The sequence below is a fragment of the Canis lupus genome, chromosome 7 (assembly GCF_011100685.1).
Source record: "Canis lupus familiaris isolate Mischka breed German Shepherd chromosome 7, alternate assembly UU_Cfam_GSD_1.0, whole genome shotgun sequence".
In the NCBI taxonomy this organism is placed as follows: Eukaryota; Metazoa; Chordata; class Mammalia; order Carnivora; family Canidae; genus Canis; species Canis lupus.
Genome location: NC_049228.1, coordinates 30,190,338 through 30,208,413, shown reverse-complemented (window position 1 = coordinate 30,208,413; position 18,076 = coordinate 30,190,338). Strand labels below are relative to the sequence as shown.

Here is an 18,076-nt window from a genome sequence, read left to right as displayed (position 1 = left end):
GCAGGCGCCAAACCGCTGCACCACCCAGGGATCCCCACAACAGCATTTGTTATTGGAGATCTGAGATGTAAACTAGAATTATGCCTAAGCAGGTTTGAGTCTCCATACAGATGAAATCACGTTAAGGGGTGTAACTACAGCCATCTGAGTGACTTGAATAGGGTCCCGAGCAAATCCCTTTGCCTGATTTATAATTCTTAACAGGACCAAGTGCTTGGTAACATCTCAATTCTCTCCACCCAGACACACATTCCTACTCTTTCACTAGTGTTGTATGTGTGTGTGTGTGTGTGTGTGTGTGTGTGTGTTGGGGGGGGGGTTGTTGGGGGCCAGCAGCGGGGCAGATTCTCCAGCGTGTGCTCCCGGCAGCCTCACTGTGGATTTGCTTTTCTGAGCCGAGCTAATCTTGAAGTTAGCTTCCCAGGCATTCCCGGGCAGCGGCCCGAGATGAGATGCGAGCCTGCGTGCTGCCTCCGGGCCTGTCCGGGGGCTACGCGGGCCACCCGGATTCTCCCGCGGGGGACCATCGGCGCAGGAGCCGGTTCCAGCGCAGCTCCGCAGGCTACTAGGCCTTTCCCCACGCCCTCACCCAAGTTCTTCAAGTTTTTGCCCAGATCACACCTCTAGCAGCGTTTTCAGTTGGGATCACAGTAGCTCGGTCTAGACTAAGTCACAAGTGATTTAAAAATAAATCGTTTCCCTGGAAGCCACCTGGAGTAAGTTCAATCTAGAGCAGGCTGTGCGGCAACGTTAAGGAGAAAAACACTCCGACGCCTGGAAGGGACGCAGCGTGGGTGGACCGAGCCCCGAAGGGCCGGGAAGGGGGCGTGTCCGGCTTGGACCTCGGCGCGGGAGCAGCTCCAGGCGGGGCCGACCCCGGGGCCGATCCCCGCCCCCCCCCCCCCCCCCCCCCCCCCCCCGCAGTCGGCCCGGGAGCCGCTGGGCGCCTGCGCGGGCGGCCGCCAGGTGGGCAGGTACCTGGGCGGGGCGCGCCGTGGTTGGCGGGCGGCGGCGGGGGCGGCCCGGGCACCCGGAAGAGCCGCCGACTCCGCGGGCGCGACAGGCGCAACAGGCGGCCGAGCGGGGCTGCGCCGTGCGGACCCGGCCCGGGATGGACAAGCTGAAGAAGGTGCTGAGCGGCCAGGACACCGAGGACCGGGGCGGCCTGGCCGAGGTGAGCGCGCTGGCTGCGGGCCCGCGGGGACCGGGCGGGGCTTCCAGGCTTTTCCTGGAAAGCGGCGCGGTCCCCGTGCGCCACCCACCCCCGTGCACCCTCCCCGTGCGCCCCCCCGTGCCCCCACCCGCGGGTCCTCCCCGTGCGCGCCACCCCCGCGGGTCCTCCCCGTGCGCCCCCCCCCGGGGGTCCTCCCCGTGCCCCCCCCACGCGGGTCCTCCCCGTGCGCCCCCCCCCCGGGGGTCCCTCCCCGTGCCCCCCCCCCGCGGGTCCTCCCCGTGCGCGCCACCCCCGCGGGTCCTCCCCGTGCGCCCCCCCCCCCGCGGCCCTCCCCGTGCGCCCCCCCCCCGCGGTCCTCCCCGTGCGCCCCCCCCGCCCCCGCGGGTCCTCCCCGTGCGCCCCCCCCCGCGGTCCTCCCCGTGCGCCCCCCCCCCCGCGGTCCTCCCCGTGCGCCCCCCCCCCGCGGGTCCTCCCCGTGCGCCCCCCCCCGCGGTCCTCCCCGTGCGCCCCCCCCCCGCGGTCCTCCCCGTGCGTCCCCCCCGCGGGTCCTCCCCGCTCCTCTCGCAGGTGCCGCGCTCCCGGCCCTGCGCCCCGGGCGGTGCTGCCCCGCGCCCCTCTGCGGTCCCCGCCCGAGCGGCCCACTCCGGAGGGCGGCGCCGCCCCGGGAACGGCAGCCTGGCGGAGGGGGCCCGCGTCCCGGTAGGTAGCCTGGGCCGGGCGGGGGGCTGCAGCTTCCCCTGCCCGCTGCCCGCTCCGGCGGCGCTTAGCTGTGGCTGTGACACTCCCGCCCGACCTTGGGCACCTGTTGTCGTTGTGACGCGTCTCCGCCGCCGAACCGGGAACTCCTGGAGGGCAGGGCCCGCTCTGGTTCCCCTGAGCCCGCCGTCTGCCCGGGACCGGGAGGTACTGCCCGCGCGTTTGTGGGCCTGCTGCGAGAGAGGGCCGGGGCCCACCTGGAACCTGGGCACTCGGGCCCTGTGTTCTAGAGCCACGCCGAATGTTCACTTCCTATTTCCAGTGCTTTTTTTCGCCTTTGTGTTTGTTTTCCTTTCTGGATGACAAAATGACATTTTACTTTGGGGTGTGCGTTCCATGGGCCCCAGGTTTCCCAGATATAAACTGAAGGTGTTGAACGTTTGAAACGTTAAGGCTTCCTTCAGCTCGAAGCCCATGTTTTCCTTCTAACCTGAATCGGTGTCTCTCGTGGTTTGTTCTCAGCCAACTGCTTTCACCCGCTTTTGCCGTTGCTGATTTCTTCTGCATTTTGTGTGACGCTGCTACCTTCACCTCCTCCGTGAAATCTTAGAACTCAGAAGCTTACTCTCTGAATCTTCATCTTGAAGAAGTAACGCTATAAGAACTGAACTGAGTATTACAGGAATTGGAGTTTATCTTTTTTTTTTTTTTTAACATTTCAAAACAGCTCTGTGGGTTCTTTTGTAATTGGTTGCCTTTATTAATTGGTCAAGGCTCAGGAGTAATTTCATGAATTGTTTTGGTTTTGGTTTCTGGCTTCTGTTATGAACTGTGAAGTCAAACCCCAGGCCCAGCCTAAGAGAACTCGGTAGTTGACAGTCATTTGTATCTGAAAGCATTATGCCCTGTGGACTGTCATTCATCACGCTTTTATGAGCAGCTAGGGTTCAAGAAGGAGACACTTTATCATCCTGAAGACGCTTGGGGGAGGAGTGTTGACAGATGATGCAGATATTATATATTTAGAAAATAATCATGAAGCAGACCCTTAAGAATGAGTGATTAGTACAGACTGAAAATATAAATGCTGAGTTTTTTTTTTTTTTAACCTAAAATGGTTCATGCCTGTGTTGGACATAGTGAAGGGCTTTAAAGTGTTGTAAGCTCAGCCACCTCTTAAATCTATTTAAAAAAAGAGTGGGTGCTGCTCTCTTGTTCTGAAGTAGTGTTGTCTATTTCCTCTTTCCAGGTGTGATTTCCAGTTTACATACATCAATGTAGCCATTTCCTGAGTCCCAGACTCCTGGGAAACATTTTGTAGCTGGCTGAACTCATTTTCAGGATTGTTTTTGGCTTGATTTTTACTAATTTGGGCTTCCTTTAAATTGTTGGTATTGATTCGATTGTCTCACATTTCCCATGGCTTGAAGTTGGCAAAGCTGGAGAACTGTGTGCTGAAATTTCTGTTTTGTAAGCTGGGCTACGTGGCCTACAGGCTCTTCAAATAAAATTATTGCAGTTGTCAGAAGGCACCATAAATGAGTGCTTTTCAAATTTTTATTCTTTTAATGTGAACAATAAAAGCATGACTAGTTCAGTTTCTCCTACACAGGAAACTAGGTATAAAAACTGCTTGGCAGTGCTTCATTACGAAGAGCCTTATGACGAGGTTTTTAATTGATACCTCACCGTCATAAATACGCCTTCAACCTTTAGTTTTAGTGGGCTTATTTTTAAAAGTATAGGTTTTATTTTTGCCATAAAGAATTCCAGGGATGAGGAAGGAATGAGTGGGATCTGGTTTGAAAGCCCGGGAATGAAGCAGATTCCTTTCTCACCTTCTTCTGGTTATCAGCCCTCTTTCCTCAAACAGTTCTTAGCTTTCCTTCATTTTGGCAAGAACCTTTCTTCTCTCTACATCCCAGAGTCAAAGGGACCTTTGTTCCTAACCTCCAATCAGACAGCTTGTGTGCAGATTGCCTGCAAATTCTATCCAGGTACTATTTTAGCCTCTCTAATTTCCAGAAAGTGCCCCAGCACAGTTTCCAGCAGCCATGAATTTAGAGAGGCATTTTCTATCAACTGAGTTCATTTTTGTAAATTGGCGAAAAGGAGTGCTTAGCTCTCACTGAGACCAGTTGGAAGAAGTGGAACAGCACTTTCCTCTTGCTGTGACCAAGCGTGTAAAAGACTTGCAGTGACTCTGGGTGGGAAAGCACACGGATGAATAGTTATCTGTCCCTCTCCCCTCATTTTGCCAAGTTGGATGACGTGTGGATGGAAATTCAGCTTGAGGGACTTGTAGAATCAACATGTCACTTTCCTTTCTGAAGGAAGAAACCAGAACTGCTTTTTCCTTGTGTCAGCTTGATCTTTACGAGGACTGGAATCTCACTGTCCTGTTGAGACCTTTTAGTACTCTAAATGCCAAGGCCACCTCAAACTTGACACTTAACCTTATGGTTTATCCTCTTAAAATATCCCTCCTGATGCCAAATAGTGCTCGAGCCATGAATCTAATCCAGTTCTGTTGTCACACTTGTCTCCCTGTGCGCAGGTCAGTTCTTACTTTCTACCTTGGCAAAGTAAGCTCTTTGTTTCTTGCATGAGTAGGAAGAGTGGTGTCTTCTGATTTTATTTTCTTCTTGATGGCATCTTGAATATGTTAGAAGTCAGACCTGATTGTCCAGGTGCCTGTCCAGCCTGGTGACAGGGCATCATGTACCTCATTTTGGAGGAGGGGTTTTCCTCAGCGTGGAAGCAGGTGGCCCATCTGTGAGGTCCCGATATCCTGTTCCTACTGTGTGTTACCATCCCCAGTGGTGCCTTTCTGTGCAGTGTCCATTGGTGCCACATGCTTCTGCAAGTGCTGTGTGTGTGATGGGGAATTGCAGTGTCATGAACCCCCTTTAAATATGTGTGAATAGAGGCGCGCCTGGGTAGCTTAGTCGGTGAGGCATCCGACTTGTGATTTTGGCTCATATTATGATCTCAGGGTGGTGAGAGCGAGCCCTGTGTCAGGCTCTGTGCTAGGCGTGGAGCCTGCTGAAGGTCCTCTATTGCTCCTTCTGTCTGTCCCCCTCTCCCTTTCTTAAAACGAAACAAAAATATATGATTATATATAGTTGGAGGAAAAGCTGTTTTGATAACCTGCCCTGAATACTACCTTTCTCCCGAAGAAATGAAGCCATTCTGTAGCAATGCTGGCCACCCCTGGGAGAGCCACTAGTCCTTCTCTTCAAGCTTCTAGTTTGGTAGGAAGTTTGGAGACACGATTGAGAACAGTCCCTGAGCTGGGAACAGTCAAGGCTGAAGGAGTTGCCGGTCCAGCGGCCCTTGCAGCTTCTGCTACCACTTTCCTTCTTGAGCTGGTGGGAGTGTTTTCTGGCAGCTTTCTCTCATTGCGGGATGGAGACTGGGGGGCCAGACAAGGTGAGCCTTGTGTGAATACACTGGCTGGCTAGGCAGGACTTGCAGTCTCAGTGGCAGCTGCCTGTCCCCAGCTTGAAGCAGCCATGGCCCCTTTCATGAGGTGGACAGACTAGGAAGGTCTCTTGCCTAAGTTCTCTACACATGGGGGAAAAACTTGTGGGGGCTACTTGCAGGCTGCCCTGTTTTAGCAGAGCTGTTTTGGGAAATCTTGGCATCCTCTGAACTTTGCTCTGGGGAGGGATTAATTACAGTCAGATGAGTGGGGCAGTAATGAATTAACTAGGATTTGTCTCCCACTTGGGTGACTTGGCTGGTGCCAGAAGTGAATAGATTCAGCTGAAAGCCCTGGCACAGATGACAGCTGTTAATCCTTTGGGCTCTCAGAGATGCTGCTGTCTGCTGTCTTGCCCCCGCTTGCCGGGCCCCTGCCTGGCGGGGGTCGTGCCTGTGCAGTTGTCCTTGTCCTGCCACGGCTATGGCAAGGGTTCTGGCTTCTCTAGGGCCTACTGTCTTGCCTTACTGTGTGCGAAGTGGTTGTGCTTCAGGTGGAGAGTTTCCACCTCTGGGGATGTTCATCTAGAAGCTCAGTAACCTCTTAGCCGCTGCTGGAGAAGATTCATGGATGGATAAGGAGCTGGATTCCATGACTCGGCTCCTGTAGCTCTGAGTGAGTGAGTCGGATTCTTTGCTCCTGCCTTCCTCAGCACAGACTCACACACTACATCTCACTACTAAATCTCATTGTTTTTGGTGCTCAAATATGCATATACATGTATGTAATCAGTTTTTAAAAAATTTCAGGTTGTTGAGGCATCTTCATTAAGCTGGAGTACCAGAATAAAAGGCTTCATCGCGTGTTTTGCCGCAGGAATTGTCTGCTCACTACTGGTAAGATGTTCCTCCCCCCCACCCCCCTCAGCTTTTCCCCACCCTGTCCCTCCTTCCCTCCATCTCTGTTGTTCACTTCCTTCTCTCTTTTGCTCTTTGTGAGAAGCATGGCTGGGAGAGAGAGATAAGGGAGGTGCTGAGGGCGGTGGGAGGGGAGAGTGGGTGTCTCTGTCCACCCTTGATTATATGGCTGTGGCAGGAGGGCTTTCTCCCCGTGCAAACGCCCTGTGCTTTACCTTCCAGGGAACTCTTCTGCTCTGGGTGCCCAGGAAGGGACTGTACCTCTTTGCAGTGTTTTATACCTTTGGTAACATCGCATCAATTGGGAGGTAACTGTTTATTTATTTTTAATCTAACCATAGCCAATCACTAGATGGGACAATGGGTGTGGATTGTGCTCAAGGAAGATGAAGGAGGATGCTTTATTTTTTTTAAATTTTATTTTTTAAAGATTTATTTATTCATGATAGACTCAACAGAGAGAGGCAGAGACATAGGTAGAGGGAGAAGCAGGCTCCTTGCAGGAAGCCCGATACAGGACTCGATCCCAAATCCTGGGATCATATCCTGAGCCACCCAGGTATCCCAGGAGGATGCTTTAATAGTTCGAAGGATGTGGTGAGTAGTAGTTAAAATACATCACATCCCCCCCAAAATAACATACATCTTATATCCTATCCCTTCAAAATATTTTAGCATATATATGTATTTTTTAAAGATTTTATTTTGAGATGGCTGGGTGGCTCAGTTGTTTAAGCATCTGACTTTGGCTTGAGTCATGATTTTGGGGTCCTGGGATCTAACACTGCATTGGGACTCCCCACTGAGCCTGCTTCTCCTTCTGTCTCTCCCCCTGCTTGTGCTCTCTTTCAAATAAATACATAAATAAAATCTTGTTTTTGAGAGGGAGAGAGAGGGATTGTGCATGAGCGCATGAGGGGTTTATAGGGGAGGAGCAGAAGAGAGGGACAAGCAGACTCCGGGGTTAGTGTGGATCCCGACACAGGGCTCGATCCCACAACCCTCAGATCATGACCAAAATCAAGTTTTCGGACATTTAACTGACTGAGCCACCCAGGCGCCCCACCCTGATATTTTTTATCTTAGTTTATTTTTGAAATCCCCTGGGATAAATTTATTGTGATTTTTATATATGAGGGAACCGTGGCACACAGTGGTTGAATGATTTCTTCCGGCTTGACAGCACGATCCTCTCTGCACTCTGGCCTGCAGCTGCCAGAGATTGAGTGGTGGTTTTAAAAGGCTCACCGCACCAGAGGCTGCAGGTGTGATGTATTATTATTCTGTCCAGATAAGACCATCTCAGACCTGGCTCTTGGCTCATGAGGGCAGGGCAGCTAACAGAGTACCCCCTGGAGGTGGACAGCCTATTTTGCATGCTGCAGGTGCACAGATATCCCAGGTCAAGTGCAATTCACGCTTCAGCCACACTTGTATGCTGATGGCACCAGTCCTGTTCCCAGCCGGAAGTGCTGGCCTGACTTCTACCTGCTTGGCCCCCTGGAACCTGAACTCTGTGACCCTTCCTTTCCTTCTCCTTTCCCTTGTATGTCAGTGAATGGCCTCCGAGTCCTGGGCGTCAAAGCCCTGGACCCTGTTATTACTCACGATGGCTTGGTGCTGACCTCTTAATGGCTCCTTCCTCTTTGTCTCCATGGCTGTTGTCCCTGACTGTTGGGCTCACTTGCTCAGTGAGTAAGCCTTGATCACACCCTGGGCTGGGCTCTGAGCACTCACAGACAAGTGTGGTTTGCTTCCTGCCGCAGTGGAGCTTACTGGGCAGCCAGGCAGGCGGACAGATAGATGAACTGATAACCTAATAGGGGGTGGAGAAAGACTGCTCAGGGAGGGGTGGCTGTCATGCTCTGACCTGGGGAGTGGGAGGCACCTGAGCTGCCTAGAGATGGTGGCACTTGAGCTGCTCTTCGCTCTGGCTTGTATCGCTTCCCACCTGAACTACTACAGGGTTCCTCTGCCAGCTTCTCTGCCTCCTTCATTCTTGTCCAGGCCATTTCCTACAGACCTGTAGAGAGCCGTTTGGTTGTAGCCCTGTCTCCCTTTCTTTAGTGGTACCCATTCCCCCTGCAGGTGCATGCATGCAGGAGAGGCCCTTTGAGATGTGGCTTTACCCAGTCCCACTCCCCAGCCAGGCTGACCTTCTTGAATCCCCCCAAATGTCCTTGTGTCAGTTCTGGGGCTAATTTCTCTGCCTCACGTGCTGCCCCATTACATCTTCCTCTTTGTATCCTGCCCCCTCCGTTAAGCGAATCCTTGCTTTGTCAAGATTTGGCTCAGAAGTCACCATTTCTATTCAGTGTCTCCTCTTACCTCTCCCCACCCCCACCCAGAATCAATGACCTCTTCTTTCCTATGGGACTCTGCATATCCCAATATATTTATATGACAGCACAGATAGCATTTTATTACACTGATTTTGTTACAAGTCTCTGAGCCACTTGACAAGGGCTGTACCTCTGCTTTACCTATTTGTAATTGTTCCCAAACCTAGCTCTGTTTTGGGCTGCAAATATTAACCAGATGTTTGAGTACACAACTCTAGTTACCTTCTAGAAGCTTACTTTATGAATGCTTGTGATAGTAAATTGCTGGCTGTCAGAGATGTCTAATTTTGCCTCTAAAGCCGTCTCAAATACTAACTTTTGGAGGGCTTTGCTTTGGGCAGACAGTGTTGGTTGAATGTAGAGTCTGTAAATAGAGTATAAATACAGGAGTGTGTTGGTTAGTGCAGAGAACTATTTAGCAAACCCTAATAGGATCGCCTCTTGGTAGCAATGCTTACAGAAGTAATAAAGGGATCAAACAGTTATTTCCAGGATGCTGTCTAGGAGTTTATGGCTTTACTTATAGTCTGTTATATTTTTGTATATATGCTACATTTAATTTTTTTTTTTTTATGATAGTCGCACAGAGAGAGAGAGAGAGAGAGAGAGAGAGAGGCAGAGACACAGGCAGAGGGAGAAGCAGGCTCCATGCACCGGGAGCCTGACGTGGGATTCGATCCCAGGTCTCCAGGACTGCGCCCTGGGCCAAAGGCAGGCGCTAAACCGCTGCGCCACCCAGGGATCCCTACATTTAATTTTTATGGGCAGCCTTGGCTCTTGCTTCTTGTTCACTGTTGGGTAAAGAGTGCACTCAGCTCAAATACCTGAGCTAAGAGTGTGGCCATGAATTCAGGTTGAAACTTAATGGCGCTTTAAAGAGAGGTGGACTTACTTTTTAAATTTGTTTTTACCAAATACCTGGTAGCTCATGTTAAATGCTGGCTGTTACAGGCAACTGCCGGGGTGATGCCACATGGGGTGATGCCAAAAGTGATGCCACACTTTTGCCAGGAATCTAGAGACGTGAGAGACCCAACGCTTGAGTTCAGCCTGGGGGTCTGCTCTTATTATTTTATTTTTATTTTATTATTCCATTCACGTGGAAATCACTAGATGTCTTTTGGCACTTTGGATCTAGTAGATGTGGGTTTGAATGCTGGCTCTCCTAGCTTTGTGACTGTGGATAAGTAAATTAACCTTTCTGAGCTTCATTTTTCTCATCTCTCAAGTAAATAAGTGTAATAACACCTAACTCACAGAGTTACTGGGCTATGAAATGAGGTCAAGTGTGTCCTATCTAGCATTTAGCAAACACTGAACAAATAATAGGTGATACCATCAGTAGAATTATTCTCTGGAGACTATGAAAGAAAGTGAAATGCTCTACTTTTTAGTATCAGCAACCTGAACCTGTCAGGTGTGGTTTTTCTTTTTTAAAATTACCCGAGTCTTGAGGCACCTGGGTGGCTCAGTGGTTGCCATTGGCTCAGGTCATGATCCTGGGGTCCCAGGATCGAGTCCCGCATTGGGCTCCCCATGGGGAGCCTGCTTCTCCCTTTGCCTATGTCTTCTGCCTCTATCTTTGTGTCTCTGATGAATGAATAAATAAAATCTTAAAATTACCCAAGTTTTTGGTTTGGTTTGTGGATGGTGAAGGAGGCAAGGTGGCAGGCACCTCTTAGAGGGGTCCTGTAACGTGGTTCTGGGTGTGGTTCTGGAATCAGACGCCATGTACTTCCAGCGTGAGGAGTTGGGGGTTCCTGGGTAGGTAACAGATCGTTTGGGGCTTCAATTTCTTCTTCTGCACAGTAAGTATGATGATTCGTGTCATCACCGCCACAGGTTATTAAAGGATTAGATGAGAAGAAAGCGCAAAAGGCCTGTAACAGTAGCAGTTGGCATGTAGTAAGGACTTCTCAGGTGTCGACTGCTCTTGCTGCTGTGATCACCGTGGGTGATCCTGGGGGGTGATGGAGAGGCAGCGGGGCGTGCCTGGTGCAGGTCTGGTCTGAACGGCTTGTGTATGTTTGCCTTTTAGCACTGTCTTCCTCATGGGGCCGATGAAGCAGCTGAAGCGAATGTTTGAGCCGACGCGTTTGATTGCAACCATCATGGTGCTGGTAAGGCCTGCCTTTCAGCTGCACTTGTGAGATAGGACTTTTTATTTTTGCTCTATGGAATCTTTTTTCATCTTCAACCTAAAAACCTCTTTTCTTTATCCTTTCATCTTAACGTACTGCCCAATGCCTGTAACCACTGTGGCAGAGGGAGAATTCTGTGTCTGATGATTATTCCCCTGGTGTTTTGGATGGTGTATCCTGGCAGCTCTGTACCCCCAGAGGGCTGGTCAGAGTAGCCGAACAGATGTGGTGGCAAGAGAACTGGGACGTCTTCCTGGTGACAGGTGAAGCCACCTGGGCAAAGCTTGGAGGAAGTACTTCAGAGTGGCTTCACTCTGGAGTGGGCGTCTGGTGTCCTGGAGCTCATTCTTGTCTCAGCATTATCTGACTGTGCCACTGTGTGTGTTTTTGTCCATTTTTCTGATGCGGGTCTGCTATCCTCATGGCCTGTCACACCTGTTCCCTGCTCCGGCAACAGTGCCTTCAGCGTGTCGTCCCATTTCTCTTTGGGCTGCTGTCTTCTTTGTGGCTGTCAAAATCATTCCAGACCACATTCACTGGCCTTCTGTTACAGTTACCTTTATTGCAACATCTGGGACTTGATCAGTGCACTTTTATTTTTAGTTTCATTTCTGTCCATGTCATTTGTTCAAATGGTAAGTTCTCTAGGGCTGTGTCCATGTTTGCTGTTGATTACATGTCCTTTTGGAGCTTTGGACACAATACTGGACACAGAGGAAATCTTTAGGACATATTTATTGGTAGCTACGTTATAGAAGAGGTGAGGACAGGTGTGACCGTCAGCTCAAGTGCCGTTGTTCTCGGCCAGTCCTGGATATGGATGGTCCAGACAAGTCTCTTGTAGAAAGAACTTTCTAAGAAAGGACTCAGAGAAGGTGTTAGGTGACATGTAAACAAATAACCAACTGTCTGATGTCTCATGTTACCCTTTGTCCTTGCGTGCCTTTTCTGCTCCAGACACAAGTTTTTTGATGGGGGTTAAAATACAGAGGTGTATGTTCTACCTATTTTAGTACATTTGAAGGAAAAGATGGATCGATGAGGGTGACCGACCAGTGATGTGATTTTATTTTCTGGGCAGAGAATTTGGGAAAACTTGAAAGTCAAAGAGGATTCATTTCTTTTTATTCTGCATCAGTTCTTATTTGGCTGATTTCATTTCATTGGGACTTTTAACTCTTCTGCCAAACATGGGTGCTTACCTGGGTCCAGTGCTTTGAAAGGAAGGATACCTTTGGTTGTGGGGATCATCACAGAATCTGGTTACTGCAGTGGGGTGAGGATTTTAAGTTTGCCAAGAATGGTGAAGTCTTAAGAGTATTTTCCTCCATGTTGTCATCCGTATTCATTATTGTTCTTCCCCTCTCTCCAGTTGTGTTTTGCACTCACCCTGTGTTCCGCCTTTTGGGTAAGTATGTATTTTAATTTTCCTGAGTCTTTGTGGCGCGTGCCTCCCATCACAGCCTGCGCTCTAACCACCTGTTGTTCTTTCAGTGGCATATCAAGGGGCTCGCACTCATCTTCTGTATCTTGCAGTCCTTGGCCCTGACGTGGTAAGTGATGTTTTAAATACCCTCTGCCCACGTCGCTGTCTAACGCAGCCAAAGGAGATGAAATCCCACGTGGTGTGGGTAGGGTAGGAGGCTAGAAAAGCATAGAAACTTTTCAATTTAAGAATTCTCAATGATGCCGGTGAAATCAGACTCCAGAGTGAAATCCTGTTGACTCAGCCCAGTGCCGATAGATGGCATTAGTGGTCTTAGGTGGGCAGGGAAGGCTGTTTGCCTGCTGCAGTAGTTTTTAGCAGAGCTCATGGTTGATTTTGAGGTATTATAACTGTTATTCAGTCACTTCTGTCTGGTAGGAACAAAGATGATGAAGTATTACAGGGGCTAGTAGAACAAGGCTTGTGAGTCAGATAGGAGGAAGGCGAGTGGTAAGGAGCGATGAGTTACATTTGTGATGGAATGGATCATTTAGCAGATGCACAAAGAGGGAATTGTCAGCAGGAGATGAGGGATGGTGAATGACGAAAGGCAAAACCACATGGCTGTGGGTGGTAGGGTCGTGTGTGCGCTGGAGGCCATTGGCAAGACCAGGGAGGGAGTTGTAGCTCAGGAGCCATGTGTAGTGAAAGGGGTGCTGGAGACCTTGTTCCTGGGGGCCAGGGGTGGGGTTATAGGTTCCTGTTCCTTCTAAACCGGTCCAACATCAGAGTGAGAGCAGTGCTGGCAGACCCAGAATTGATGGCTTCTGAGACATTGCTATAATCCTTCCAGAGTTTATCAGAGGATGAGACCTGAACAGTTTCCATAGATGTGTGCTGCTTCAGAAAAAAAATGTTTTCTCTAGTGGAAAGGAGAGAGGACTGGAAGTTTTAAAGCTTCCAAAGATCGACTATATCCCTGTTTGGTGGTACAGAAAAGACCCAGAAATGGGTCTTTGGACTACAAGCTGAGCACCCACCCTCCCTTTTAGTAATTTTGGACTCTTGGATAAAGAAACTTCCCAAATGCTTTTTGGAATGTACTGTGCTCACAAGTAAATGAGGTTCTGTGTGTGGGGAGTATAAGAAGAAAGACTGGCCTGCTTTTAATGACACACATGTTTTGGGAGTAGGTACCAAAAGGCCTAGTTTGATGGCTTATATTTATATTTTGTTTTTTCCAGGGGGATGCAATTGGTACCCATATGTACATGCCTTTTCATGCCTATAGACTGAATTTGAACCTAGTTTTCAGAGGTTTAGCGTTTATATGGGCTTGAGCAAATGGCAATATCCCCTCCAACACTGTTTTGTGTTTTTCTCAGGGCCGACCAACTTACTACCTGCCTGGTACATCACGCCTGGTCCTTTAGGGTTGTGGTGTCCTCCCTCGTGGGCCTTCTTTGGGTGAGGGCGTTGAGCTACCAGGGATCACCAAGATATCTTTGGGCTTCGGTTCTTGAAGGATCACAGCTAATATTTTTATCCATAGTGTAGTTGGTAGTAGGGTTTTTCCTTTCTGTTCTCTCTTCTTTTAAAATTTATAGGAGAGAACAGAAAATTATCCCAGTCAGATAGATGTTATATTCTGTTGAGGATTTGTGAAATATTAGAATATAACTGATCAGGGTTTTATTTGGTAGTTTCAGAGTAGGGCTCTGTGCCTTCCAGATGTGTGGGATCTGCTGGCTCATTTGGTTAAAGCTGGTGGGGTGGCCCTGTGAAGCTGAGGTCACAGGGTTGCCTCTACATGGGCCTTTTGCTCTTCTCTGGCCACTGATGACACCCCCCCTGCCTTCATGCATGGCAGGGCATGTGTGTTCACATGTGTGTGCGAGTGTGCATATGTGTGCATGCATCCTGCACGCTGAGGAGAGGGACAGGGTCTGGGCCAATCAGGGCAGGTGCCCTCACAGCTCAGGGGTCATTCCTTCTGGTGACTCCCTCCATTTGATTTTGTCTCTTCTGTGTTCTCATTGCAGGTACAGCCTTTCCTTCATACCCTATGCAAGGTAAGACTAACTGTATTTAGGACTGTGACTTCTGTCACTGGGGGATGACAGTATATTTGCAAAGGGCCTTTTGTTTCGAGTGTTTTCAGAGAACACATACTATTTTATCATTACTAAAATTCTTTCAGACAAATAGGTAAATGTTGTATTCCTCTTTACAGCTTAGTAAGCTGAGGGTCCCCTCCATCCCTCCTCTGTGGTACAGGGACGATGGGCATTGGCGCAGGACCACCAGTTCTGGTTGCGTGTATGTTCTCCTGTGATAGGTAGTGCATATGTTCACATAATCACTCTTTGAACTTGTAGCTTTGTGGAGATCGTCTCAAAGGTGAATGTCACTTTGGTATCACTGAGGAAGGAGGGATCTGAGCTCATTTACTTGAAGTACCCCCATTGATGAGAATATTTCAGCAGAGTTCATGAAGGGAAAGTCAGGGCCAGGGTTCAGAGGACCAGAGTTTCCTAATTAGCAGTGTGACCTTGAGCAGCTCCCTGGACCCTTGTGGCCTGGGAGGACTCAGGGATAAGCAGAGTGGGCTGGGCCAGGTCATTGCCAGAGGCCCCTTCCAGCCTCCACACCTCCTTTAATTGTCACTTTCAGTGATGGGCTGGCCTCTCAGAACTGGCCGTGTGATCTTTGCCTGACTCTGCTCTCATGCAGCAGTTTAATTTCCATACATCTCTGTCATTACCTGGTAGCTAAAAAGCAGCTTTTCTTTAGCTGGGTTGAAAACGTGAGAAATCGCATGGGAGCAAGGGAGGAGAAAGAGCAGGCTTGCTTCTAATACATTCCGACTCTGCTTCTGACAGTGATTTGAAGATGCTGGGGAGTATCAGATGAGAAGTTCACAAGCCCATCAACATAAAGGCAGCCATGTGGCTTGGGAATGGATTCTAGGGGGGTAGCAGTTAGGAACTACTCTGCTGACCCAGCCAGTTTGGGAGGATGGTGGCTTGTCTGAGAAGAGTACAGTGGTGCTGTCTTGGGAAATAAGCCAGAACCTATCATCCCTGAGCATCCAGTGATCTATTTATCTGTTTGCTAACAATTTGAATCACGGACCAGTTCCATAATTTTCAGGGCGCAGTGCAAAACGTAAATGTGGGCTCCTTATTAAAAAATGATTGAGAATTTCAAGATGGCAACCACAGAGCATTAAACCAGGTGTGGAACCTTTGAAGTACAGGACCCAGTGAAACCGCACGTGGCTCTGGACCCATGAAGCTGGGCCTGCTTGGCGCTATCCTTCAGGACTGCAGACTTGACCTGGGTTGGCATTTACAGAGCTTACGTACAAGTGATGGACCAAATGATAGAAGGTTGCTGTAGCAGTGAGTTTTATGTGCTGAAGTAGTGGGGCAGGATCCTAGAGGTAGGCCCTGCAGTTCTGTTTGTACCTTCCCCTGGAGTAGCCTTTCCACAGTGTTCCAAGGAATAGTGGTTACACAGTAGAGCAGGGTTCCATGGTCAAATAAGCTTGGGAAAGGGTTAAGCAAAATTACATGGGTTCCTTGTTACGCAAATTTCCAGGTCCTTTAATATGTGTGTTGTTAGCTGCCACGAGGGATCTTATTTGGCTGTAAAACACTTTCTTGTGCAGAGTATCTCCTGGGACTACAGTACAGAGCATATCCTAAGAAATGGTGCTCTAGAATTATCTTACTATTAAAGCACTGTGTCCGCCCATGTAAATGCATTCACTCACCTCTCCCTCCCTTCGTGACTTCCATATCCTTCCTGTAAGCACAGCTGAGAGCAGAGGGACAGAGCAGGGGTGGGAAGCCCTAGCACGTAGCCATGTGTGGTGTGGAGATGGGCATGCTTGCCTGAATAGGACAGTAATTCATTGAGCACACACTTTTTCCTTGCATCTTGAGGAGTATGCTCCTGGGATAGGCCTGCCGCAGCAAGGTAACAAGTGCTCAGTCACTTGTAGAAAGAACCTTTTGTGCTCAGGAACTCCGGAAAGCCGTCACTTAGTAAGTCTCTGCTGTTTGCTGAAAGAAAGGCCCAAGTAACTGTTGGATCTAATGTGTCCAGTGCATCTGGTGGTTCTGGTTGACCTCAAGGGTGCATAATCCTACATTCTTGGTTTTTGATAATCTTTACATTCTTCTGGTCTTCCCTTTTGGTTATCATGAGTAGCTATCAGTTATTTAATACTTACTCTATTCACTGTATTAGTTCCTGCGACTGGTCTTTAGGGTAAGTGGGATATCCCCTTATACAGATGAGGAATTTGGAACTCAGTAAGACAAATGACTTGCCCACAATACTACTACTGATGTTGAAGTTGGTGTTTGATGCCAGGTAGGTCGACCCCATAGTCTAGGTGCTTTCTGCTCTGCTAGGTGCTACTCTGGGCACCCAGGAAATCTGCAGGGGCCTTTGGGGTGATGGTCTCCCATTGATCTTTATATTTTTTTTCTCCTAGGGATGCTGTGAAGAAGTGTTTTGCTGTATGTCTTGCATAACACATGGGCAGTTGTGCAAAACTTTGGAAGGCGCTGTGGAAGGAAGCTGGTGGACAGTTCTGTAAATAACTTCTAAACCTCTGTCTTACAGACACGTGCCTTTTCTCTTGCAGCAATGTGTTGCTTGTGATCTGAACATTTGAGGATTGCTTTCAGAGGCAGTGTTGTGTTCCCAAACCCAGATGTCTGTAGCACGGTATGAAAGGGGTTCTGTATCTTATGGAGTAGAATATTTGTTACGCACCTGTTTCCTCTTTAGATGGTATTCCACTGAAATCTCCTAAATAAAACCCTCAGTAAGCAGCCACAGATCAGCCTTGGGAGCCAGTGCTTCCCAGGTGATGACAGGCAGCCCCGTCAGAGGTGGCAGGGGTACAGCAACAAGGGACAGAGTTTTGGGATCATCAGGGGCTTTGTGGACTTGCCCTCAGCATGGAGAGCGCCACCCCGCCTCACCCAGCATGGACGTGCTTCTACTCTGGAGTCTGGGAGTGCGTGATTCTGCTCCCCTCACAGCTGCATGCAAGCCCATGGACAGCCTGGTCGTGGAGTGACATAGCACAGGATAATGTGTTGTTTTAAAATCTGAACTGGTGTTGGCTTCGTTCTTTGGATTCCACACCTGATGGTGGAATGTGTCCTCTTCAGGACACGTGTTCTGTGCACGCTCTTTTTCTCTTGAGGTTTTCTTTCTGTCGCCCCCTTCACATATCTTTTCTCATGACCTCCTGGAACTGGATTGGGGACAGTGCATGGACAGAACAGACACTGTTTGCTCTTGCACAAGAGCTCACGGAAGCTGAAAATCTTGCTGCTTTCCACTGTTATCTTGTTTTCATTATTTATAAATGTTGCTTTTAAACTGATTCTATTTTCCGATCTCCGGAATGGGGCCAGGGAAGAGTGGGTGGGAAGACAGGGCCCACAGGTAGGAGGCATGCCTGTCCAGTGGCCTGGAAACAGTGCCCGAGATACAAACACTGGGGAGGGGGCAATGGACAGTAGCGTGGTTCCCTTGCAGCCCCTGTCTAACCACACATGCTGCTTGGTGCCCAGGACCCCATCTAGTCCTCACAAGAACCTTGGGATGAAGCGCTGATGGTCATCTCGCTGGGCAGTCATGGAAATCAGGCCCAGAGGGGTTAGAGGGCTCCCCCAAAGCGACAGTGGTGGCAGAGCTGGGCTGAGAGCCTGGGCTCCCTGGCTTCAGTCTCCTCTCTGGCCCCGTGTTTCCAGGGGCAGCTCTGGAGGCCTGTCCTCTATTTCACCTGTTCTCATTAGCCCAACCTGTGCCTTCCTTGGTCCCAGTCTCTTTATGTCATTGTGCTGTCTTCTGCCCATTTGCCCTTTGGGGAGGCTTCCTGCTGCATCTGTGGGATCTCCATTGTTCATTTGTGTGCCCTTTTAGC

General features: G+C 49.5%; 1 protein-coding gene across 1 annotated transcript; it reads left to right on the top strand.

Annotated features, from left to right (window-relative positions):
* The first annotated feature begins 1,017 nt into the window (after positions 1-1,017).
* SFT2D2 (SFT2 domain containing 2) lies at positions 1,018-16,755 on the top strand. The gene is made up of 8 exons (XM_038542617.1): positions 1,018-1,174; positions 6,104-6,190; positions 6,434-6,519; positions 10,592-10,673; positions 12,067-12,102; positions 12,189-12,247; positions 14,163-14,192; positions 16,628-16,755. Exons 1-8 carry the CDS (start codon positions 1,112-1,114, stop codon positions 16,665-16,667), a joined length of 483 nt encoding a protein of 160 aa, XP_038398545.1. The 5' UTR covers positions 1,018-1,111; the 3' UTR covers positions 16,668-16,755.
* Positions 16,756-18,076: the final 1,321 nt, after the last annotated feature.

Bases quoted from the DNA above. Each gene is read 5' to 3' on its own strand.
- SFT2D2 (XM_038542617.1), top strand. From the start codon at position 1,112: ATGGACAAGCTGAAGAAGGTGCTGAGCGGCCAGGACACCGAGGACCGG. The intron at 6,520-10,591 runs GTAACTGTTTAT...TTTGCCTTTTAG, and splicing joins AACATCGCATCAATTGGGAG to CACTGTCTTCCTCATGGGGC. The intron at 14,193-16,627 runs GTAAGACTAACT...TTTTTCTCCTAG, and splicing joins TCCTTCATACCCTATGCAAG to GGATGCTGTGAAGAAGTGTT.